This window comes from Oncorhynchus clarkii, chromosome 33, assembly GCF_045791955.1.
Source record: "Oncorhynchus clarkii lewisi isolate Uvic-CL-2024 chromosome 33, UVic_Ocla_1.0, whole genome shotgun sequence".
In the NCBI taxonomy this organism is placed as follows: Eukaryota; Metazoa; Chordata; class Actinopteri; order Salmoniformes; family Salmonidae; genus Oncorhynchus; species Oncorhynchus clarkii.
Window position 1 is genome coordinate 22,543,437 of NC_092179.1, and position 27,131 is coordinate 22,570,567.

The 27,131-nt window shown below is 44.3% G+C and overlaps 1 protein-coding gene across 2 annotated transcripts in view; it reads left to right on the forward strand.

Annotated features, from left to right (window-relative positions):
* LOC139393225 (ankyrin repeat and sterile alpha motif domain-containing protein 1B-like) overlaps positions 1 to 27,131 on the forward strand; it is a 366,701-nt gene that overhangs the window by 238,391 nt on the left and 101,179 nt on the right. For both annotated transcript variants that reach the window (XM_071141673.1, XM_071141674.1), the window contains exons 15-18: positions 4,402 to 5,060; positions 5,386 to 5,511; positions 15,894 to 15,972; positions 17,632 to 17,738. In XM_071141673.1, coding sequence (XP_070997774.1) covers positions 4,402 to 5,060; positions 5,386 to 5,511; positions 15,894 to 15,972; positions 17,632 to 17,738 — 971 coding nt within the window. The remainder of the gene's footprint in view (positions 1 to 4,401; positions 5,061 to 5,385; positions 5,512 to 15,893; positions 15,973 to 17,631; positions 17,739 to 27,131) is intronic.

Consider the following 27,131-nt stretch of genomic DNA (forward strand, 5'->3'; position numbering starts at 1 on the left):
TGTTTTGGTGCCTACATCTCACTTTGTCCGTTATCCTGTGAGTATGTATTGTTGTGGTGTATGACTGTTTGTTTGTTGGTGGGAAAAGGGGATCCCAAACCAAGTCGCCCATGGGCAAGCATTACCCGTAGGAAAACTTAGTCTAAATACCCTAGTTAGAACTGGGCGGACTACCCACTGTATCTTATTGGTTAGTTAGCTAACTGTTCTTGAACCAGGTAGACTAGCTTAGAGGGGGTTTTGGATATTTATTATTTCTTTCCTTGGGTCCAGCTCAGCCCCTTTTCCCCACACCCCATTACCTTAAGTGTTTGACGGTAGGTTTAAGTTGTCTGTGGATTTCTTTTAGTTCTCTCTGTTCCTTTTCGCTGTTATGATTTGCATGAGATATGTTACAGGTCTCTTTTCCATCCCCCCTAGACTGCAGGGCTAAAGGGGTTCGTAACAATGACCCTAAGCTCACAGCCAAGACTACGCAGGAGTGGCTTCGGGACAAGTCTCTGAATGTCCTTGAGTGTCCCAGCCAGAGCCCAGACTTGAACCCGATCGAACATCTCTGGAGAGACCTGAAAATAGCTGTGCAGTGACGCTCCCCATCCAACCTGGCAGAGCTTGAGAGGATCTGCAGAGAAGAATGGGAGAAACTCCCCAAATACAGGTGTACCAAGCTTGTAGCGTCATACCCAAGAAGACTCAAGCCTGTAATCGATGCCAAAGGGGCTTTACTGAGTAAAGGGTCTGAATACTTATGTAAATGTGATATTTCAGTTTTGTATTTAAAAAAAAATATATATATACATTTTAAAAAATGTCTTAAAACCTGTTTTTCCTTTGTCATCATGGGGTATTGTGTATACTGCCCTACCTAGAAGAAAGGCAGTAACTGCTCATTTGGTTGCAAAATGTTCTCATATTAAATACATGCTTAATCATGTAGATAAGTATCCTTCCTCTATTATATTGTGTTTTGGAGAAAATGGGGGGGGTCGTCATGTTAGCAGTAACTGCACAAAGTTGCTGTGAAACCAAGGTAATTAAAAGCCATTTTTCTCAGATCCACTCTATTAACAGTTACTGCTTGGTAAGGCAGTATAGATTGACGAGGAAAAATAACAATTTAATCCATTTTAGAATAATGCTGTAATGTAACAAAATGTGAAAAAAGCCAAAGGGTCTGAATACTTTGTGAATACTCTGTATGCACACACACACACACACACACACACACCAGTCCTTTATCCATTTCCTGGCGCCAGCATCTCCCCTGATGTATCCAGCTAATGACTCATCTTTTTATGTATTTATAGATTATAAAATGCATAGGTGCATAACATTATCCAATTATATTATTAGAACCAACAGACTCATGTGGGATCCAGTAACATTAAGTCTCTCTCTCAGAGCTTTACTGTGTAATTATCTGTGTATCCACCATGGTACTGTGTAAATGTCTGTGTATCCAACATGGTACTGTGTAAATGTCTGTGTATCCAACATGGTACTGTGTAAATGTCTGTGTATCCAACATGGTACTGTGTAAATGTCTGTTTATCCACCATGGTACTGTGTAAATGTCTGTTTATCCACCATGGTACTGTGTAATTATCTGTGTATCCAACATGGTACTGTGTAAATGTCTGTTTATCCACCATGGTACTGTGTAAATGTCTGTGTATCCACCATGGTACTGTGTAAATGTCTGTTTATCCACCATGGTACTGTGTAAATGTCTGTGTATCCACCATGGTACTGTGTAAATGTCTGTTTATCCACCATGGTACTGTGTAAATGTCTGTGTATCCACCATGGTACTGTGTAAATGTCTGTTTATCCACCATGGTATTATACTTGGTTATGCACACACACACACACACACACACACACACACACACACACACAGACCATGTTGTCCTGCTGATCATCGTTTTGCTCACTGATATTACCCCCACTGATACACACAGCTCCTTTTGGCTGAATATCTTTTGTCTGTTTATTGAGTTTAATCTCTCTCAAATCTCATTGTGAATATGTGGTGAATATTGGAGTGTATGAAAAGAATGGACAATAAAGCTTTGGAAATTTCAATTTGAGAGAAAATATACTCAGCGACCTCAGGATGACACTGTACGTGCACGAAGACTAAAAAGAATACTGTACACCATCCCCGGGCAGAATCACACACATACATAGATATACGGGCCAGCTCTCTTTCTGAGTTAGACCAGAAAGACTCTCCTCTCTCTGTCTCCCAATCCCTCTTTCACCCCACTGCACACAGAGACAGTGGCTGTCTCTCTCAAAGCATCCATTTGGCTCTAAGTACACCTCACAGAACTCAGTCAATGGGCCAGACACACTGATACATCACACATGTTATCTCTCTCTCTATCTCTCTCTCCTCTCCTCTCCTCTCCTCTCCTCTCTCTATTCTTTCACACACACACAGTGATGTTGACCAGGCAGCCATGTCAGACCTCTGTCAGGAGTTGTGTAGTGTGTACCGTAGGAGCCTGCATCTTGACAGGGCAGCAGCAGATGTATGTGTTTCCCTCTATCATTCTTCTCTCTGTCTCTCTCTTGTTTTTAACCTTTATTTTAACTCTCTCTGTTAATCCTGATTCTGATGTGTTTTTCTCTAGTTTTAACATAGATCCTCTTTCCTCTGTATTGCTGTTTGTTTTTCTAGATTGGTATGGTTATGGTTATGGTTATGGATATGGTTATGGTATGGTTATGGTATGGTTATGATATGGTATGGATATGGTATGGTTATGATATGGTATGGATATGGTTATGGTATGGATATGGTTATGGTATGGTTGTGGTATGATTATGGTTATGATATGGGTATGGTATGGGTGTGGTATGGTTATGGTATGGGTATGGTATGGATATGTTATGGTGTGGTATGGGTATGGTATGGATATGGTTATGGTATGGGTGTGGTACGGTTATGGTGTGGTATGGTATGGATATGGTTATGGTATGGTTGTGGTATGGTTGTGGTATGGGTATGGTATGGTATGGTTATGGTATGGGTGTGATGTGGTATGGTATGGTTATGGTATGGTTATGGTATGGTTGTGGTATAGTTATGGTAGGGGTGTGGTATGGTATGGATGTGGTATGGTTATGGTATGGGTATGGTGTGGTATGGTTATGGTATGGATATGTTATGGTATGGTTATGGTGTGGTATGGTTATGGTATGGTTATGGTATGGGTGTTGTATGGTTATGGTATGGATGTGGTATGGTATTGATGTGGTATGGTTATGGTATGGGTGTGGTATGGTTATGGTATGGGTGTGGTATGGTTATGGTATGGATATGGTATGGTTATGGTGTGGTATGGGTATGGTATGGATATGGTTATGGTATGGTTATGGTATGGCTATGGTATGGTTATGGTGTGGTATGGTATGGATATGGTATGGTTATGGTGTGGTATGGATATGTTATGGTGTGGTATGGATATGGATATGGTATGGATATGGTATGGTTATGGTGTGGTATGGGTATGTTATGGTATGGGTGTGGTGTGGTATGGTATGGTTATGGTATGGTTGTGGTATAGTTATGGTAGGGGTGTGGTATGGTATGGATGTGGTATGGTTATGGTATGGTATGGTTATGGTGTGGTATGGATATGGTATGGTTATGGTATGGTATGGTTATGGTATAGGTGTTGTATGGTTATGATATGGATGTGGTATGGTTATGGTATGGTTATGGTATGGATGTGGTATGGGTGTGGTATGGTAATGGTATGGGTGTGGTATGGTTATGGTGTGGTATGGTATGGGTATGGTTGTGGTATGGTTGTGGTATGGTTATGGTATGGGTGTGGTATGGTTATGGTATGGTTATGGTATGAGTGTGGTATGGTTATGGAATGGATATGGTATAGTTATGGTATGGGTGTGGTATGGTTATGGTATGGATGTGGTATGGTTATGGTATGAGTGTGGTATGGTTATGGTATGAGTGTGGTATGGGTATGGATATGGTATGGTTGTGGTATGGGTGTGGTGTGGTATGGGTGTGGTATGGTTATGGTATGGGTGTGGTATGGGTGTGGTATGGTTATGGTATGGTTATGGTATGGGTGTGGTATGGGTGTGGTATGGTTATGGTATGGTATGGGTATGGTATGGGTATGGTATGGTTGTGGTATGGTTGTGGTATGGTTATGGTATGGGTGTGGTATGGTTATGGTATGGGTGTGGTATGGTTATGGTGCACCTTTTACTGTCTCCATGTTAGCACGAGAGAGAGAGAGAGAGATCTCATAAGATTGGTTACTGTGTGCAACCAATCTGTGGGTCTGTGTATGTATGTTGGACCTGGAATGTGTGTGTGGTGCACTCCAACATTAACTTGTGTGTGTTTTCTCTCCTCAGACGACGGGCCGTACCAGCAGAACCCTCTCCCCGCCTCTTCCAATACACTCCCACTACCAGAAGACCGACGACAGAGCCTCGTCCCTGTAGAGTTCGCCGGCCTCCTCCACGGCTCCTCGCCGGCCTGCGAGACGCCCAACACACCCTACCACCTCTACACCACCAACCCCAAAGCCCGAAAACACACCCCCTCGGACCCCCACACCAGCCCGGTAACCACCCTCGGTAACCACGGCAACCTCACTTCGGTAACCCAGCCCTCTGAATTAGGAATTGGACTGCCACCGCCTCTCATTATCCCTCACACAGGAAACGAGGCGTTGGCTCTGAAGACCCCCAAAGACCCCATCAAAGACGACAGACCCCCCAAACCTCAGGTAGTCTATCGCACCATCTTCCACACCCGGGTTAACCAGAACCCCCAGAGCGCCTCGCCCTCCTCCTCCTCGCCGTATGGTTGGAACGGGGAGGCGGTGGTGGTGAGGGGGTGTGTGTCGGGAGCTGGTGGACCCAGGGAGGGGACACCGGCGTCTGGATACGAGGACAGGGCCTTTACCCTGGGCAGGATGAGATCCATACCTCGCAGTGTGCTGGATCTAAAGCTCTCCAAGTCACTGTCCAAGTCTGACTCCAACCTGGTGGCTGTGTCACCCATACAGGTCTGTTGTTGTGTTTATATCCCCTTTTCATGGAGAAACAGTGCTGTTATTTTGACCATTCCCTCTTTATCTTGTGTGAAATGTCAGGTGTAATATTAATTGCGGTTAAAAGTACTGCCCCAGGCTTATTACACTGAGAGGGTGGGTCTTGGTAAATGTAACCGTTTGTTTGGTTACCATTGGGGAATGACTGTTACAGAACCTCACCTTAGAATTTGCTTCAAGCCACAGACAGTTGTCCAACTTGATAAATTATATTGATCCAATTGATGGATCCATTGTTAAACGTAGATGTAATGGAAAGTGTGTTGACTGTCTCTTTCAGGAGGAGTACCACTGGGGGTCGGCGGACAGGGGCCAGGGGCCGAGAGGAAGCCCTAGCCCAGGGGACACCGCCAGTCCTGGGGGCCAGCTAGAGAGAACACCCTCCTTCACTGCTGAATGGGAGGAGGTGAGAGAAGCACGTGCTGTGGCTGCTGTTCAGTCAGATAGAAATGTCATGTCTAGAACTTAAACAAAGAAGAAATGACGTGGTCTATTATGACGTGGCCAATTATCTGTGAGTCTGTTCTACACAATTAGTTTCTGGTCCAAGAGAAAAATGACATGAATGTCCAGGTTACTTTCTCTTCTATAAAGTTTTAAAAAATAAAATAAAAAGTGAGAGAAAATTAAGAAAAGAGATTGAATAAGAAAAAAGGTTTGAAAAATGCATGCCGTGATGGAGAGAGAGAGATGGAGAGATAGAAAGTAAATGCATCCCAAGAAAAGCATTAGTGGTGGTGTGTGTGCCCGCCCAGGGGTGGTGTACCTCTGACATACTTTTAAGCATGATTGTGATCCACGTGTTTATTTCCATTGGTGAGAAATATTATACACACTGATTCACAGCCAAATGATCTTCTGATCACTAGTCACACTGTTCACACTGACTCACAGCCAAATTATCTTCTGATCACTATTCACACTGACTCGCACCCAAATGATCTTCTGATCACTATTCACACTGACTCACAGCCAAATTATTTTCTGATCACTATTCACACTGACTCACAGCCAAATTATCTTCTGATCACTGACTCACAGCCAAATGATTTTCTGATCACTATTCACACTGACTCACAGCCAAATGATCTTCTGGTCACTATTCACACTATTCACACTGACTCACAGCCAAATGATCTTCTGATCACTATTCACACTGACTCACAGCCAAATGATTTTCTGATCACTATTCACACTGACTCACAGCCAAATGATTTTCTGATCACTATTCACACTGACTCACAGCCAAATGATCTTCTGGTCACTATTCACACTATTCACACTGAATCACAGCCAACTGATCTTCTGATCACTATTCACACTGACTCACAGCCAAATGATCTTCTGGTCACTATTCACACTATTCACACTGACTCACAGCCAAATTATTTTCTGATCACTATTCAAACTGACTCACAGCCAAATTATTTTCTGATCACTATTCACACTGACTCACAGCCAAATGATCTTCTGATCACTATTCACACTGACTCACAGCCAAATGATCTTCTGGTCACTATTCACACTATTCACACTGACTCACAGCCAAATGATCTTCTGATCACTATTCACACTGACTCACAGCCAAATTATCTTCTGATCACTATTCATACAGACTCACAGCCAAATGATCTTCTGATCACTATTCACACTGAGTCACAGCCAAATGATCTTCTGGTCACTATTCACACTATTCACACTGACTCACAGCCAAATGATCTTCTGATCACTATTCACACTGACTCACAGCCAAATGATCTTCTGATCACTATTCACACTGACTCACAGCCAAATGAGCTTCTGAACACTATTCACACTGACTCACAGCCAAATGATCTTCTGATCACTATTCACACTATTCACACTGACTCACAGCCAAATGATTTTCTGATCACTGACTCACAACCAAATGATTTTCTGATCACTATTCACACTGACTCACAGCCAAATGACCTTCTGATCAGATCACTATTCACACTGACTCACAGCCAAATGATCTTCTGATCACTATTCACACTGACTCACAGCCAAATTATTTTCTGATCACTATTCACACTGACTCACAGCCAAATTATCTTCTGATCACTGACTCACAGCCAAATGATTTTCTGATCACTATTCACACTGACTCACAGCCAAATGATCTTCTGGTCACTATTCACACTATTCACACTGACTCACAGCCAAATGATCTTCTGATCACTATTCACACTGACTCACAGCCAAATGATTTTCTGATCACTATTCACACTGACTCACAGCCAAATGATTTTCTGATCACTATTCACACTGACTCACAGCCAAATGATCTTCTGGTCACTATTCACACTATTCACACTGACTCACAGCCAACTGATCTTCTGATCACTATTCACACTGACTCACAGCCAAATGATCTTCTGGTCACTATTCACACTATTCACACTGACTCGCAGCCAAATTATTTTCTGATCACTATTCAAACTGACTCACAGCCAAATTATTTTCTGATCACTATTCACACTGACTCACAGCCAAATTATTTTCGGATCACTATTCACACTGACTCACAGACAAATTATTTTCTGATCACTATTCACACTGACTCACAGCCAAATGATCTTCTGATCACTATTCACACTGACTCACAGCCAAATGATCTTCTGGTCACTATTCACACTATTCACACTGACTCACAGCCAAATGATCTTCTGATCACTATTCACACTGACTCACAGCCAAATTATCTTCTGATCACTATTCATACAGACTCACAGCCAAATGATCTTCTGATCACTATTCACACTGACTCACAGCCAAATTATTTTCTGATCACTATTCACACTGACTCACAGCCAAATTATCTTCTGATCACTGACTCACAGCCAAATGATTTTCTGATCACTATTCACACTGACTCACAGCCAAATGATCTTCTGGTCACTATTCACACTATTCACACTGACTCACAGCCAAATGATCTTCTGATCACTATTCACACTGACTCACAGCCAAATGATTTTCTGATCACTATTCACACTGACTCACAGCCAAATGATTTTCTGATCACTATTCACACTGACTCACAGCCAAATGATCTTCTGGTCACTATTCACACTATTCACACTGACTCACAGCCAACTGATCTTCTGATCACTATTCACACTGACTCACAGCCAAATGATCTTCTGGTCACTATTCACACTGACTCACAGCCAAATTATTTTCTGATCACTATTCAAACTGACTCACAGCCAAATTATTTTCTGATCACTATTCACACTGACTCACAGCCAAATTATTTTCGGATCACTATTCACACTGACTCACAGACAAATTATTTTCTGATCACTATTCACACTGACTCACAGCCAAATGATCTTCTGATCACTATTCACACTGACTCACAGCCAAATGATCTTCTGGTCACTATTCACACTATTCACACTGACTCACAGCCAAATGATCTTCTGATCACTATTCACACTGACTCACAGCCAAATTATCTTCTGATCACTATTCATACAGACTCACAGCCAAATGATCTTCTGATCACTATTCACACTGAGTCACAGCCAAATGATCTTCTGGTCACTATTCACACTATTCACACTGACTCACAGCCAAATGATCTTCTGATCACTATTCACACTTTTCACACTGACTCACAGCCAAATGATCTTCTGATCACTATTCACACTGACTCACAGCCAAATGATCTTCTGATCACTATTCACACTGACTCACAGCCAAATGAGCTTCTGAACACTATTCACACTGACTCACAGCCAAATGATCTTCTGATCACTATTCACACTATTCACACTGACTCACAGCCAAATGATTTTCTGATCACTATTCACACTGACTCACAACCAAATGATTTTCTGATCACTATTCACACTGACTCACAGCCAAAGTATCTTCTGATCACTATTCACACTGACTCACAGCCAAATGATCTTCTGATCACTATTCACACTGACTCACAGCCAAATGATCGTCTGATCACTATTCACACTATTCACACTGACTCACAGCCAAATGATCTCCTGATCACTATTCACACTGACTCACAGCCAAATGATCTTCTGATCACTATTCACACTGACTCACACCCAAATGATCTTCTGATCACTATTCACACTGACTCGCACCCAAATGATCTTCTGATCACTATTCACACTGACTCACAGCCAAATGATATTCTGATCACTATTCACACTGACTCACAGCCAAATGATCTTCTGGTCACTATTCACACTATTTACACTGACTCACAGCCAAATGATCTTCTGATCACCATTCACACTGACTCACAGCCAAATGATTTTCTGATCACTATTCACACTGACTCACAGCCAAATGATCTTCGGATCACTATACACACTGACTCACAGCCAACTGATCTTCTGATCACTATTCACACTGACTCACAGCCAAATGATCTTCTGATCACTATTCATACAGACTCACAGCCAACTGATCTTCTGATCACTATTCACACTGAGTCACAGCCAAATGATCTTCTCATCACTATTCACACTGACTCACAGCCAAATTATCTTCTGATCACTATTCACACGGACTCACAGCCAAATGATCTTCTGATCACTATTCACACTGACTCACAGCCAAATGATCTTCTGATTACTATTCACACTGACTCACAGCCAAATGATCTTCTGATCACTATTCACACTGACTCACAGCCAAATGATTTTCTGATCACTATTCACACTGACTCGCACCCAAATGATCTTCTGATCACTATTCACACTGACTCACAGCCAACTGATCTTCTGATCACTATTCACACTGAGTCACAGCCAAATGATCTTCTCATCACTATTCACACTGACTCACAGCCAAATTATCTTCTGATCACTATTCACACGGACTCACAGCCAAATGATCTTCTGATCACTATTCACACTGACTCACAGCCAAATGATCTTCTGATCACTATTCACACTGACTCACAGCCAAATGATCTTCTGATCACTATTCACACTGACTCACAGCCAAATGATTTTCTGATCACTATTCACACTGACTCGCACCCAAATTATCTTCTGATCACTATTCACACTGACTCACAGCCAAATGATCTTCTGATCACTATTCACACTGACTCACAGCCAAATGATCTTCTGATCACTATTCACACTGACTCACAGCCAAATGATTTTCTGATCACTATTCACACTGACTCACAGCCAAATGATCTTCTGATCACTATTCACACTGACTCACAGCCAAATGATCTTCTGGTCACTCTTCACACAGACACACACCAGCACTAATGCTTTTTTGGGGTGTATTTGGAGAGGTGACCGATGTTAAGATGTCCAGGGAAAGGAGTCCAACTTCATACACAGGAACACACAGGAACACACACACGTTAAACCACCTCTTTCATACACATATGATCAGCCTATACAATTCATTAGAAAGATATCAACCTCACTAATTGCCACTTTACAGTCCAAATCATCATCATTAGTGTAGAGCCTTGTTCTAGACTGGATTCTGCACTCCTGAACATAGCAACAAAACACTTAAGCTGATTGGCTAATATACTGGGTGTGTTTGACATGTGTGATCTAATTGATGTGTATGAACATATGGCTTTTTCACATGCTGTATAGTAGGGTTGTGATGATCCCAGTTTATCACATGCTGTATAGTAGGGCTGTGATGATCCCAGTTTATCAGATGCTGTATAGTAGGGCTGTGATGATCCCAGTTTATCACATGCTGTATAGTAGGGCTGAGATGATCCCAGTTTATCACATGCTGTATAGTAGGGCTGTGATGATCCCAGTTTATCACATGCTGTATAGTATGGCTGAGATGATCCCAGTTTATCACATGCTGTATAGTAGGGCTGTGATGATCCCAGTTTTTCACATGCTGTATAGTAGGGTTGTGATGATCCCAGTTTTTCACATGCTGTATAGTAGGGCTGTGATGATCCCAGTTTATCAGATGCTGTATAGTAGGGTTGTGATGATCCCAGTTTTTCACATGCTGTATAGTAGGGCTGTGATGATCCCAGTTTATCAGATGCTGAATAGTACGGCTGAGATGATCCCAGTTTATCACATGCTGTATAGTAGGTCTGTAATGATCCCAGTTTTTCGTTCATTAGCGATGGTTTGCCATACATTGCAAACGCCATACAATTCTATAGAGGCTGAATGATGATGATAAATTACCTACAGATTATTCTATTAATCTACAGCAATTATACAGAGAAGGGTCATATTTAATTACCTGCTTCGGGAAAACAGAATGGGAGCGCTGGGAAAAGGAAGGAAATCTACACTTTATCTAGAAAACTATGTGGACACCTATTCAAATGACTAGATTTGTCTATTTCAGCCACACCTGACAGGTGTATAAAATCGAGCACACAGCCACACGAACTCCATAGACAAACATTGGCAGTAGAATGGCCTTGCAACACTCACTACTGAGTTTCAAACTGACTCTGGAAGCAACGTCAGCACAATAACTGTTTGTCAGGAGCTTCATGAAATGGCTTTCCATGGCGGAGCAGCCACACACAAGCCTGAGATCACCACGCGCAATGGCAAGCGTCGGCTAGAGTGGTGTAAAGCTCACCGCCATTGGACTCTGGAGCAGTGGAAACGCGTTCTCTGGAGTGATGAATCACACCTCACCATCTGGCATTCTGACGGACAAATCTTGGGTTTGGCGGATTCCAGGAGAACGCCATCTGCCGAATGCATAGTGTCAACTGTAAAGTTTGGTGGAGGAGGAATAATGGTCTGAGGCTGTTGTTCATGGTTTGGGCTCCTTAGTTCCAGTGAAAGGAAATCTTAATGCTACAGCAAACAATGACATTCTAGATGATTATGTGCTTCCAACTTTGTGGCAACAGGTGTGGAAGAACTTGACTGGCCTGCACAGAGCCATGACCTCAACCCCTTCAAACACCTTTGGGATGAATTGGAACGCCGACTGCGAGCCAGGCCTAATCGCCCAACATCAGTGCCCGACCTCACTAATGCTCTAGTGGCTGAATGGAAGCAAGTCCCCGCAGCAATGTTCCAACATCTAGTGGAAAGCCTTCCCAGAAGAGTGGAGGATGTTATAGCAGCAAAGGGGGGACCAGCTCCATATTAATGCCCATGATTTTGGAATGAGATGTTCGACTAGCAGGTGTCCACATACTGTTGGTCATGTATTTGTTCAGTTGTGAGAAGAAATGCAAGAGACAGTTCTGCTAGAGCAAGAGGCTGTCCACAAGGGAAGGCTCACTAAAGAACTGTATGTGCTTACATGGATAGTGCTCTTAAACAGGCAATCTGCTGTTGATACATCCATTTTTAGACTTATAAGTCAATTATATCTACCCATTGATTCTTGAAGAATATAACTTATAAATGCCTCATGCGCTTAGTTCAACTGTCATACCCCATCAGAACCCAGAATGTAAGCTTGTTTTTCTCCAGTGTTTGTAAACAAATGAAATGTAACAAGTATGTTATAGCCTCAAAACATGGTTAAAACTATAATTTTGATATCTGTTCAGTCCATAGCTCGTTCTATGAATTGAAGTGGTTCTAGTTCTCCAGCCCCATCCCTCAGCTTCTTACAGAAACAGTGGTGGGAAGAACGCTTTGTAATTGTTTCAGCTGCAGATTTCTCCTTTAAATTACAAAATGACCCTGAAAAGGATGCAATGCTGTAAATAAGTGTAGGCTACATGGGATCCATTCACTCTTAGATATGTTGCTAACTTTAGAAAATAGTGATCTATTGCTTTTGTACGCAAACCCAATGTGGGAATCGCAATTTTCCCATTCCATAGACCACTTTAAAATGAGGAATTGTGTAATTTGGGGGAGCTCTCTGATCTTAGATCAGTGAGTCGGCAATCATGTGGTAGCCCCCATAGGCAGTCATTGAGCCTGTCAGATGTATGGTGCTGCGCTGCACAGTTGAGTGCTTAACAGCAGGTCTAGGGTCAGATTCCTGCTGTGGAAGACGAGCTTAAAGGCAGACAGAGGCTTCTGAAGCCGTAACCTAGATGGTTACTCTTTTTCTCTCTTTCTCTCTCTTTCATGCTTTCCCATCCATCTTCTCCCCTCCTTTCTCTCCCTCCCCTTCTTCCTCCTTCCTCCAAATCTCCCCTTTCTTCCTTCAGTCTCCTCTGTCCGCCTCGCCTGTCAACTCAATAAAATTCAAAGGTGATTGATTGCCATTCATTAGAATTTATAACGACCATGTCACCAATTTACATATAGGCAGCTAGAGATACAGCATGAACATTTTCTAAATTGCAACTCTCTCTCTCTTTTCTCTCTCTCTTCTCTTCTCTCTCTTCTCTCTCTATCCTCTCTGTCCTCTCTGTCCTCTCTCTTCTCTCTCTCCCCTCTCTCTTCTCTCTCTCCTCTCTCCTCTCTCTTATTTCCTCTCTCTGTCCTCTCTCTCTTCTCTCTCCTCTCTGTCTTCTGTCCTCTCTCTCCTCTCTGTCCTCTCCGACTTCTGTCTTCTCTCTCCTCTCTGTCCTCTGTCTTCTCTGTCTTCTGTCTTCTCTCTTCTCTCTTCTCCTCTCTTCTCTCTTCTCCTCTCTGTCCTCTGTCCTCTCTGTCCTCTCTGTCCTCTGTCTTCTCTGTCTTCTGTCTTCTCTCCTCTCTGTCTTCTCTGTCCTCTCTCTCTCCTCTCTGTCTTCTCTCTCCTCTCTGTCTTCTCTGTCCTCTCTCTGTCCTCTCTGTCTTCTCTGTCTTCTCTTTCCTCTATGTCTTCTCTGTCCTCTCTCTCTTCTCTCCTCTTTATTCTCTCTCTCCACTCTCTCCCGTCTCCCCTCGCTCCTCTCTCATCTCTCCTCTCTTCTCTCTTCTCTCTCCTCTCTCTCCTCTCTTCTCTCTCCTCTCTTCTCTCTCCTCTCGCTCCTCTCTCTCCTCTCTCTTCTCTCTCCTCTCTCTCATCACTCCTCTCTGTCATCACTCCTCTCTCTCTTCTCTCCTCTCTCTTCTCTCTACTCTCTCCTCTCTCTTCTCTCTCTCTCTCTCTCTCTTCTCCCTCTCCTCTCTTCTCTCCTCCCCCTCCTCTCTCTTCTCTTCTCTCTCTCCTCTCTCTCCTCTCCACTCTTTTCTCTCTCTATCTTCTCTCTTCTTTCCTCTCTCTCCTCTCGCTTCTCTCTCCTCTCTCTCCTCTCTTTCCCATCTCTCCCCTCTCCTCTCTCTCCCCTCTCTTCTCTCTTCTCTATTCTCTTCTCTTTCTCTCCTCTCTCTCCTCTCCACTCTTTTCTCCTTTCTCTCTCCTCTATCCTCTCTTCTCTCTCTCCTCCCTCTCTTCTCTCTCTTCTCTCCTCTCTCTCTCGCTCCTCTTCTCTCTCCTCCCTCTCTTCTCTGTCTTCCCTCTCTCCTCTCTTCTCTCTCCTCCCTCTCTTCTCTCTCCTCCCTCTCTTCTCATCTCTCTCCCCTCTCTTCTCTCTCATCTCTCTCCTCTCTCTTCTCTCTCCTCTATCTCCTCTCTCCTCTCTCTCCTCTCCTCTCTCTCTTCTCTCTCCTCTCTCCTCTCCTCTCTCTCTTCTCTCTCCTCTCCTCTCTCTCTCCTCTCTCTCTCCTCTCCTCTCTCTCTCCTCTCTCTCCTCTCTCCTCTCTCCTCTCTCTTCTCTTTCTCTCCTCTCCACTCTTTTCTATCTCCTCTATCCTCTCTCCTCTCTCTTCTCTCCTCTCTCTCCTCTCTCTCTCCTCTCTCTCCTCCCTCTCTTCTCTCTCCTCCTCTCTCTCCTCTCTCCTCTCTCTCCCATCTCTCTCCTCTCTCCTCTCTCTCCCCTTTCTCTCCCCTCTCTTCTCTCCTCTTCTCTCTCTTCTCTCTCTCCTCTCGCTTCTCTCTTCTCTCTCTCTCCTCTCTCTCCTCTCGCTCCTCTCTCTCTCTTCTCTCTCTCCTCTCTCGCTCCTCTCTCTCTCTTCTCTCCCCTCTCTCTCTCCTCTCTCTCTCCCCTCTCCCCTCTCCCCTCTCCCCTCTCCCCTCTCTCCTCTCACTTCTCTTCTCTCTCCTCTCTCCTCTCTCTCTCCTCACTTCTCTCCTCTCTCCTCACTTCTCTCCTCTCTCTCCTCTCCTCTCTCTCTTCTCTCTCTTCTCTCCTCTCTCTCTTCTCTCCTCTCTCCTCTCTCCCCTCTCCTCTCCTCTCTTCTCTCGTCTCTCCTCTCTCCTCTCTCTCTTCTCTCTCCTCTCTCTCTTCTCTCTCCTCTCTTCTCTCCTCTCTCTCCTCTCTCTTATCTCCTCTCTCCTCTCTCTCTTCTCTCTCCTCTCTCTCCTCTCTCTCTCCCCTCTCTCTCTCCTCTCTCTCCTATCTCTCCTCTCCTCTCTCTCTCCCCTCTCTCTCCTCTCTCTCCTCTCTCTCTCCTCTCGCTCCTCTCTCTCTCTTCTCTCTTCTCTCCCCTCTCTCTCTCTCCTCTCTCTCCCCTCTCCCCTCTCCCCTCTCTCCTCTCTCCTCACTTATCTTCTCTCCTCTCTCTCTTCTCTCTTCTCTCTCCTCTTTCTCCTCACTTTTCTCCTCTCTCCTCTCTCTCTCCTCACTTCTCTCCTCTCTCCTCTCTCTCCTCACTTCTCTCCCCTCTCCTCTCTCTCTTCTCTCCTCTCTCTCCTCTCTCCTCTCTCTCCCCTCTCTCCCCTCTCCTCTCTTCTCTCCTCTCTCTCTCTCTTCTCTCTCCTCGCTCTCCCCTCTCTCCCCTCTCCTCTCTTCTCTCCTCTCTCTCTCTCTTCTCTCTCCTCTCTCCTCACTTCTCTCTCCTCTCTCCTCACTTCTCTCCTCTTTCCATTCAGATTGATAAGATAATGAGCTCCATTGGGGCTGGCATCAGCACTGGCACGAGCTCAGAAGGGATCAAGGAGAATAATGCAGGTAAATAGATAGTCAGAAACTGCACTGAACTTCCATACCTCCTTTCTCCTCTATCTCATTCTCTCCCTTCTCATCTTTCCCTCTGTCCTCCTTCTCTTTCTCCTCTATCTCATTATCTCCCTTCTCATCTTTCTCTCTGTCCTCCTCTGTTCTGTCTCATCCTCACTTGTCCTTCTGTCACTCCCCCTCTCATCTCTCTCTCCTCCTTCTCTTTCTCCTCTATCTCATTCTCTCCCTTCTCATCTTTCCCTCTTTCCTCCTCAGTTCTGTCTCATCCCCACTTGTCCTTCTGTCACTCCCCCTCTCACCTCTCTCTCCTCCTTCTTTCTCCTCTATCTCATTCTCTGCCTTCTCATCTTTCCCTCTTTCCTCCTCAGTTCTGTCTCATCCCCACTTGTCCTTATGTCACTCCCCCTCTCACCTCTCCTCCTTCTCTTTCCCTCTATCTTCCCCCTTCTTTCTCCATCCAACTGCCTCTCTCTCTCTCTCTCTCTCTCTCTCTCTCCCCTGATCTCTATCCTCCCGCCTCTCCTCTCCTGTGCATGTGAAGCATTCCCTTACCATGGTAACCACTTTGAGAAATGCTGTTTGCGCTATGTGCTAAACCTGTTGTCTCCCACCAACGCAACCGCACCCACATTGTGTGTTTTGGGGCAGCTCAGCTCTCGGACAAAGAGGCTCATCTGATGGCTAATGCTATCTGTGCAAGGCACTGAGATAGAGGGGGACAGAGTGAGAGAGAGAAGGGGAGAGAGAGATATCGACAGAGAGAGAGAGTAGGGAAAGGGAGAGGGAGAACCAAGAAAAGAGCGATAGAGAGGAAGAAGGGAGAGCAGAGAGATCGAGGGAGAGAGAGTGAGTGAGAAACAGGAGTAGGGAGGGAGGATAGAAAGAGGAGGGAGAATGGGAGAGGAAGGTAGAGTGGAGAGAGAGAGCGGGGGAGAGCAGAGAGAGAAAGAAGGCTGCAGAAAGCATCCAGTTGAGTGTGGGAGTACTTGATAAAGAGAATTCTACCAAGCAGGCAGCTTTCCCTATCTCCTTCTTTCTCTCTCTCGCTCCTGCTCACACACACACACACACACACACACACACACACACGCACACACACACACACCCGTACACATACACAAGCGAGGCGAACAGGCAGGCAGGAGCAACAGCTGAGAGCGTGAAAGGAAAGCAGCAGCAAGACACACGCATCTATCGGATCTATCTTACCACCTCCAGCCTCTGCACCCTCTCTCTCATGGATCTTACCCCCAGGACGGCACCTCTTCTCTGGATCTAACCTTAGCCCTCTCCCCTCTTTTCCAAATCCCTGGATCTACCTCCAACCACCCTAAACTTATCCACCTACCCCCCCATTTGCCCCAGCACCCTAGCATGCTTCGCCCCTCCATCCTCATCCCTAAGCCATGCTCATAACCCTCAGCCAAGCCTAACCCCAACCCCCATCCTCCAACCCCCCCATCCATCCTACCATCCTCCCCCTCTCTTTCCCCTTTCCTCCACACTCTTCCTCTAACATGGCGGGCTCGTTCGACAGCCACATTGCCCGCAACATGATGTGGCAGTGCCAGCTCTCCCAGCCTGATTGCCGGTGTTACCGGGTGGATGGCTACTCCCTCCTGAAGCGTCTGCCCCTTCACCCCCTCATAGGTCCCCGGTGCCCCATGCAGTCTGTGGGCCAATGGCTGGACAGCATTGGACTGGTCCAATACGAGAACCACCTACTGGCTAACGGCTTCGACAACGTGCAGTTTATGGTGAGTGGAGAGGGGGAGGAGAGGGGGAGGAGAGGGGGAGGAGAGAGGGGAGGAGAGGGGGGAGGAGAGAGGGGAGGAGAGGGGGAGGGGAGAGGGGAGGAGAGGGGGAGGAGAGAGTGGAGGAGAGGGGAAGTGGGGGAGAAAGGAAGTTGCGTCTAGATTTTGTTACTTTTTGTTGGGTTTGTGTCAGTTTCTTGGTTTTCTGTCTTCCTTTAATGTATCTTTCTCAATCTCTCTCTTTATCGCTCCTTCTCTTCTACCCTCTCTCTGTCTCTCCTTCTCTTCTACCCTCTCTGTCTCTCCTTCTCTTCTACCCTCTCTCTCTCTCCTTCTCTTCTACCCTCTCTGTCTCTCCTTCTCTTCTACCCTCTCTCTCTCTCCTTCTCTTCTACCCTCTCTCTCTCTCCTTCTCTTCTACCCCCTCTCGGGCCCTCCTTCTCTTCTACCCCCTCTCTCTCTCTCCTTCTCTTCTACCCTCTCTCTCTTCTTCTCTTCTACCATCCCTCTGTCTCTCCTTCTCTTCTACCCTCTCTCTGTCTCTCCTTCTCTTCTACCCTCTCTCTCTCTCCTTCTCTTCTACCCTCTCCCTGTCTCTCCTTCTCTTCTACCCTCTCTGTCTCTCCTTCTCTTCTACCCTCTCTCTCTCTCTTTCTCTTCTACCCTCTCTCTCTCTCCTTCTCTTCTACCCCCTCTCGGTCTCTCCTTCTCTTCTACCCTCTCTCTCTCCTTCTCTTCTACCCTCTCTCTCTGTCTCTCCTTCTCTTCTACCCTCTCTCTGTCTCTCCTTCTCTTCTACCCTCTCTCTGTCACTCCTTCTCTTCTACCCTCTCTCTTTCCTTCTTCACATTATCCTTGTCTATTCTCTCATGTGCTCTTGTTTTCTCCTCTTCTTTCCAACCTCTCTCTCTCTGCTCCCTTTCACTCTTTCTTTCTGTCTCTCTCTCTCTCCTCTGTCTCCCTCTCTCTCTCTCTCTCTCTTTCTCTGTTTACTGCTCTCTTTCTCTTCCTCTCCTCCTATCCTTCCTGTTTCTCCATCCCTGTACATATTCCATTCAATACACCCCGAGTCCCACAAGACAGTGGCACAACACACAGATTACTTACAAAACACACACGCAATAAACGTAATCCAACACACACACAACTCTGTGAACTATCAGTGTCTTCCTCTCTTTCATCCTCCCTTCACTCCTTTTTTCTGCTCTTTCATCTCTGGTAGCGTGGAGAGAGAGACTACATGTGTATCATTTAGTATGCATGACCTTCCTCCGTGACATTTCACTGTGTGTTTGTGCATTGATCTCTCTGTGACAGGTCACACATGTTTTAGCTTGGCCCGTACTTTGACATGTCCATGATTTAAAACTCATCATACGTGACAGGGAGCTTGTGGTATTGGTTCAAGACGTGTGTGTGATTTAAAACTCATCATACGTGACAGGGAGCTTGTGGTATTGGTTCAAGACGTGTGTGTGATTTAAAACTCATCATACGTGACAGGGAGCTTGTGGTATTGGTTCAAGACGTGTGTGTGATTTAAAACTCATCATACGTGACAGGGAGCTTGTGGTATTGGTTCAAGACGTGTGTGTGATTTAAAACTCATCATACGTGACAGGGAGCTTGTGGTATTGGTTCAAGACGTGTGTGTGATTTAAAACTCATCATACGTGACAGGGAGCTTGTGGTATTGGTTCAAGACGTGCGTGTGATTTAAAACTCATCATACGTGACAGGGAGCTTGTGGTATTGGTTCAAGACGTGCGTGTGATTTAAAACTCATCATACGTGACAGGGAGCTTGTGGTATTGGTTCAAGACGTGCGTGTGATTTAAAACTCATCATACGTGACAGGGAGCTTGTGGTATTGGTTCAAGACGTGTGTGTGATTTAAAACTCATCATACGTGACAGGGAGCTTGTGGTATTGGTTCAAGACGTGTGTGTGATTTAAAACTCATCATACGTGACAGGGAGCTTGTGGTATTGGTTCAAGACGTGTGTGTGATTTAAAACTCATCATACGTGACAGGGAGCTTGTGGTATTGGTTCAAGACGTGTGTGTGATTTAAAACTCATCATACGTGACAGGGAGCTTGTGGTATTGGTTCAAGACGTGCGTGTCAAATCACATTCTATTTGTCACATGCTTCGTAAACACTGTGTGCTCTGTTTCTGAAGATCATAAAACAGTGTGCAGCACCAACAGAGGGAGAGAGGGACAGAGAGGGAGGGACAGAGGATACAGATCTAGATAGAGTGAGACCAAGGTAAATAAATAAATAAAATATTGAGAGGGGGTGGATGAGAGAGAGAGAGAGAGAGAGAGAGAGAAAAAAACATTCCTATTCCCTCTTTTACAGCTTTATCACATAACCAAACATTTGAATGATGATACAAAAAGACTGTGCAACCCTGCGTGTGTGTGTCTGTGTACATGTCTGTTACAGCCCCTGCCTAATCTTTATTTATGTATTATACAAGAGCGGATGTCCAATCGACATTCCAGCTAGCAGCCACCATGACTGTATCTCCATGCAGAATGAGTTTCATGGCACACTAAGGCTAAAGTACATTCTCTTAATAATCCAGTTGTATTGGCTAGCAGTCTGAGTGCAATGTAATAGATATATAACCTGTTGAGCTGCAATTGGAAATGTTGGATTTGAAATGTATGTTCACTCATCCATTCGTTGTGGACATACAATTCAACTTGAGAATGTATTCTAACTTATTTGCATATTTCCCTGTGTGCCTCTAAATTAATCTCTCTATGACAATACATTACATACAGTAAATCATAAGACCTGTCTTTGAGGGCCTAGTTACACCCTAACTCAGTGGTCTGAAACTCCTGGTTTACAAGCCACAACAAGCCTGCAAGTCACATATTGCTGCTTGCAAAATGATGTGTACAGTAGTTCCTATTGGAATATCCAACAAATGGAACTTTTAATCACCCGCAACCTGCATTCAGAAACAGGGCCCCAGACTGCAACAGTTTAGTCAGATTGGCTGTGTGAGTAAAAAATATGTATTCGTCGCATCGGTGCTTGCTGCTCATTCTACATGGTCATCTTACTCCAAACGTCCTATTTTTTTAGGAGGCTAAAACCATGATTTGGTCAAACAGTAATGTGCATAATCCTCAGAGATGGCCGCCTCGCTTTGCGTTCCTAGGAATCTATGCAGTATTTTGTTGTTTTATGTGTTATTTCTTACACTGTTACCCCAGGAAATCTTAGGTTTTGTTACATACAGCCGGGAGGAACTATTGCATATAAGAGCAACGTCAACTCACCAACATTACGACCAGGAATACGACGTTCCCGAAGCGGATCCTCTGTTTGGACCACCACCCAGGACAATGGTTCGGATCCAAGTAGGCGACCCAAAACAACGGCTCCGTAGAAGGGGCGGACGGAGCGGTCTTCTGGTCAGGCTCCGGAGACGGGCACATCATGCACCACTCCCTACCATACTACTTGCCAATGTCCAGTCTCTTGACAACAAGGTTGATGAAATCCCAGCAAGGGTTGCCTTCCAGAGAGACATCAGAGACTGTAATGTTCTTTGTTTTCACGGAAACATGGCTCACTCGAGACACGCTATTGGAGTCGGTACAGCCACCTGGTTTCTTCACGCATCCCGCCGACAGAAACAAGCATCTCGCTGGTAAGAAGAAGGGTGGGGGTGTATGCCTTATGATTAACGAGACATGGTGTGATCATAACAACATACAGGAACTCAAATCATTTTGTTCACCTGACTTAGAATTCCTCACAATCAAATGCCTACCGCATTATCTACCAAGAGAATTATCTTCGATCATAATTACAGTCGTGTATATTCCCCCCCAAGCAGACACATCGACGGCCCTGAACGAACTTAATTTGACTCTATGTAAACTGGAAACCACATATCCTGAGGCTGCATTTATTGTAGCTGGGGATTTTAACAAGGCTGATCAGAAAACAAGGCTCCCTAAATTTTATCAGCATATTGATTGCGCGACCCGGGCTGGCAAAACCCTGGATCATTGTTATTCTAACTTCCGCGACGCATATAAGGCCCTCCCCCATCCTCCTTTTGAAAAAGCTGACCACGACTCCATTTTGTTGCTCCCAGGCTATAGACAGAAACTAAAACAGGAAGCACCTGTGCTCAGGTCTGTTCAACGCTGGTCCGCTTCAAGATTGCTTCGATCACGTGGACTGGATATGTTCCGCATAGTGTCGAACAACAACATTGATGAATACGCTGATTCGGTGAGCGAGTTTATTAGCAAGTGCATCGGTGATGTTGTACCCACAGTGTCTATTAAAACATTCCCAACCAGAAACCGTGGATTGATGGCAGCATTCGCGCAAAACTGAAAGTGCGAACCACTGCTTTTAATCAGGGCAAGGTGACCGGAAACATGCCCGAATACAAACAGTGTAGCTATTCCCTCTGTAAGGCAATCAAACAAGCTAAGCGTCAGTATAGAGACAAAGTAGAGTCGCAATTCAACGGCTCAGACACGAGAAGTATGTGGCAGGGTCTACAGTCAATCACGGACTACAAAAGAAAAACCAGCCCCGTCGCGGACCACGATGTCTTACTCCCAGACAAACTAAACAACTGCTTTGCTCGCTTTGAGGACAATACAGTGCCACTGACACAGCCTGCTACCAAAACCTGCGGGCTCTCCTTCACTGTAAAAAAAAACATTTAAACGTGTTAACCCTCGCAAGGCTGCAGGCCCAGGCGGCATCCCCAGCCACTTCCTCAGAGCATGCACAGACCAGCTGGCTGGTGTGTTTACGGACATATTCAATCAACCCTTATCCCAGTCTGCTGTTCCCACATGCTTCAAGAGGGCCACCATTGAGAGACTAGTCAAGGACCATATCACCTCCACCCTACCTGAAATGGTCCACCCACACAGACAGCGTGGTGAAGAAGGTGCAACCTCAGGAGGCTGAGTAAATTAGGCTTGTCACCAAAAACACTCACAAACCTTTACAGATGCACAATCGAGAGCATCCTGTTGGGCTGTATCACCGCCTGGTATGGCAACTGCTCCGCCCACAACCGTAAGGCTCTCCAGGGGGTAGTGAGGTCTGCACAACGCATCACCAGAGGCAAACTAACCTGCCCTCAAAGACAACAACCACTCGAGCTACTGCCTGTTCACCCCGCTATATCATCCAGAAGGCGAGGTCAGTACAGGTGCATCAAAGCAGGGACTGAGAGACAGAAAAACAGCTTCTATCTCAAGGCCATCAGACTGTTAAACATCCATCACTAACATTGAGTGGCTGTTGCCAGCGTACTAACTCAACTCTAGCCACTTTTATAATGGAAAAATGTATGTAATAAATGTATCACTAGCCACTTTAAACAATGCCACTTTATATATTGTTTACATACCCTACATTACTAATCTCATATGTATATACTGTACACTATACCATCTTGCCTAGGCCATTCGGCCATCACTCATTCATCTATTTTTATGTACATACATATATTAATTCCTTTACACTTGTACAGTGGGGCAAAAAAAGTATTTAGTCAGCCACCAATTGTGCAAGTTCTCCCACTTAAAAAGATGTGAGGCCTGTAATTTTCATCATAGGTACACTTCAACTATGACAGACAAAATGAGGAAAAAAATAAAAAAAATCACATTGTAGGATTTTTTTATGAATTTATTTGCAAATTATGGTGGAAAATAAGTATTTGGTCACCTACAAACAAGCAAGATTTCTGGCTCTCACAGACCTGTAACTTCTTCTTTAAGAGGCTCCTCTGTCCTCCACTCGTTACCTGTATTAATAGCACCTGTTTGAACTTGTTATCAGTATAAAAGACACCTGTCCACAACCTCAAACAGTCACACTCCAAACTCCACTATGGCCAAGACCAAAGAGCTGTCAATGGACACCAGAAACAAAATTGTAGACCTGCACCAGGCTGGGAAGGCTGAATCTGCAATAGGTAAGCAGCTTGGTTTGAAAAAATCAACTGTGGGAGCAATTATTAGGAAATGGAAGACATACAAGACCACTGATAATCTCCCTCGATCTGAGGCTCCACGCAAGATCTCACCCCGTGGGGTCAAAATGATCACAAGAACGGTGAGCAAAAATCCCAGAACCACACGGGGGGACCGAGTGAATGACCTGCAGAGAGCTGGGACCAAAGTAACAAAGCCTACCATCAGTAACACACTACGCCGCCAGGGACTCAAATCCTGCAGTGCCAGACGTGTCCCCCTGCTTAAGCCAGTACATGCCCAGGCCTGTCTGAAGTTTGCTAGAGAGCATTTGGATGATCCAGAAGAAGATTGGGAGAATGTCATATGGTCAGATGAAACCAAAATATTACTTTTTGGTAAAAACTCAACTCGTTGTGTTTGGAGGACAAAGAATGCTGAGTTGCATCCAAAGAACACCATACCTACTGTGAAGCATGGGGGTGGAAACATCATCCTTTGGGGCTGTTTTTCTCGAAGGGACCAGGACGACTGATCCGTGTAAAGGAAAGAATGAATGGGGCCATGTATCGTGAGATTTTGAGTGAAAACCTCCTTCCATCAGCAAGTGCATTGAAGATGAAACGTGGCTGGGTCTTTCAGCATGACAATGATACAAACACACCGCCCGGGCAACGAAGGAGTGGCTTCGTAAGAAGCATTTCTAGGTCGTGTAGTGGCCTAGCCAGTCTCCAGATCTCCTCCCCATAGAAAATCTTTGGAGGGAGTTGAAAGTCCGTGTTGCCCAGTACAGCCCCAAAACATCACTGCTCTGGAGGAGATCTGCATGGAGGAATGGGCCAAAATACCAGCAACAGTGTGTGAAAACCTTGTGAAGACTTACAGAAAACATTTGACCGCTGTCATTGCCAGCAAAGGGTATATAACAAAGTATTGAGATAAACTTATGTTATTGACCAAATACTTATTTTCCACCATAATTTGCAAATAAATTCATTAAAAATCCTACAATGTGATTTTCTGGAGCAAAAAAAATCTCATTTTCTCTGTCATAGTTGACTTGTACCTATGATGAAAATTACAGGCCTCTCTCATCTTTTTAAGTGGGAGAACTTGCACAATTGGTGGCTGACTAAATACTTTTTTGCCCCACTGTATGTGTAAGGTAGTTGTTGTGAAATTGTTAGTTAGATTACTTGTTAGATATTACTGCATGGTCGGAACTAAAAGCACAAGCATTTCGCAACACTCGCATTAACATCTGCTAACCATGTGTATGTGACAAATACAAGTCGATTTGATTGGATTCCTGTAATGACAGTTTTTGCCCAGCCCCTGTGCCTGTTTCGCTGGGGCCTGCTGCTCTGATGAGACACTAACTCCCCCCCCCCCCCCCCCCCCCCGCCCGCGCACTGGGAGTAAAAAAATAGTTCTGGTTGTAGGCTATAACATTTCACAATCCAGTTGCGGGAGAAACACAGATTTGGGAGCAACTAATGTTGTCGCTGTTGAAAATAGAGAGAGGGTTCTCAGCTTTCTGTAGGTATACTTTTTATTTCTCAACTCTCAATATTGTGCTCTATAGAACTATTTTACAACCAATACATTTGTTATGGCATTGAGATACAGATAGTGTGAAATACACAGTAGGCCACAACTACAACGTATTTTTAGGACATTGCATTTACTGTTAGATTAATACAGTGGATATTATGTTTAGAGTTAGCGATCTAGCTATGGTGATGCTTTGTTTCCTCTTACTCAGGTGGTGAATTAGCCCCAAATAAATTAGCCTATGATATTAGCAAACATAAATATTTAGTCAAATAAAATCTTATTGGTCACATGCGCTGAATACAACAGTGAAATGCTTACTTACAAGCCCGTTACCAACAATGCAGAGTTAAAAAGTAAGAAAAATACAAAAGAAAATATCAACAATAAATGAATCTCTGTTGAACAAAATACAAATCTGGAGCCCTATTTTAACAGTAAAATTGAATAGCCAAATTGTCAACCCAAAATTAGTGAAAATCGCTGAATAAAGTTGCACATCAAACTATCTTGACTCATGCATTCCTGCATGGATACGTTAGATGGAACCATTTATTTATTGAATACCATCTCTGTCGTCTATTACACCTCTTAAGAAAGCATTGTGAATGACTTTGTTAAGTGGTTAATAACTGTTTCTATTGTGTGACACTACAATTCTTTCAGTTGCGACCAAAATATGGTCTGATGCTTCCAAATGAAAATGTTAGTGGTACCAGTACCACCAAGGGAAAATGTTAGTGGTACCAGTACCACCAAGGGAAAATGTTAGTGGTACCAGTACCACCAAGGGAAAATGTTAGTGGTACCAGTACCACCAAGGGAAAATGTTAGTGGTACCAGTACCACCAAGGGGAAAATGTTAGTGGTACCAGTACCAGCAAGGGAAAATGTTAGTGGTACCAGTACCACCAGGGGAAAATGTTAGTGGTACCAGTACCACCAAGGGGAAATGTTAGTGGTACCAGTACCACCAGGGGAAAATGTTAGTGGTACCAGTACCACCAGGGGAAAATGTTAGTGGTACCAGTACCACCAAGGGGAAATGTTAGTGGTACCAGTACCACCAGGGGAAAATGTTAGTGGTACCAGTACCACCAAGGGAAAATGTTAGTGTGGAGCCCTGAGAATGACTGCTGGGGTAGGGAAGATTAATTCATGAGACTACCTAAATCATCTAAATTGGAACAGCCATCTCAGTAACTGTTGCAATAAATACAACTACTAACAGATTGGATTAGTTTAGAAACATTTTATTTATTTTTGTGTAGTATAAGACTAATCAACCAATCAATGTACATGCAAAAACACAGGTATTTTAACAAACACTTCTGATAATCAACATGTAATGGAGCATGCTGGGAAATATGATAATGATGGGTGTGGTTTTAAGCAAACATGAGTTTGTAATTTTAGTCAATAAATCTTGAGAAATCTAAAATCTAGTGTTGAGCAAACTAGAAATCGTATTGCAGCTGGTTGCCTTGATATTTATGGGTTGAATCCACTTCAATGCTATTTTGAAGTCCACTCAACTCACAGAATAATGCTGATTAAGCAATTGGTTAAATGGCTTTTTACAGTGTGGTATATTCAGTAGTATTGGTTTGGGTGGTGTAGGATATGGTTGATTTATTTTATGCAGAGAGAGAGAGACTGCCTACATGAGTCTGAATACAGTTCATTTGGAAAGTATTCAGACCCCTTGACTTTTTCCACATTTTCTTACATTACAACCTTATTCTAAAATTGATTAAATCGTTTTTTTCTCTCTTCAATCTACACACAATATCCCATAATGACAAAGCAAAACCCGTTTTTATAAATGTTTGCAAATGAATTACAAACAAAAAACGG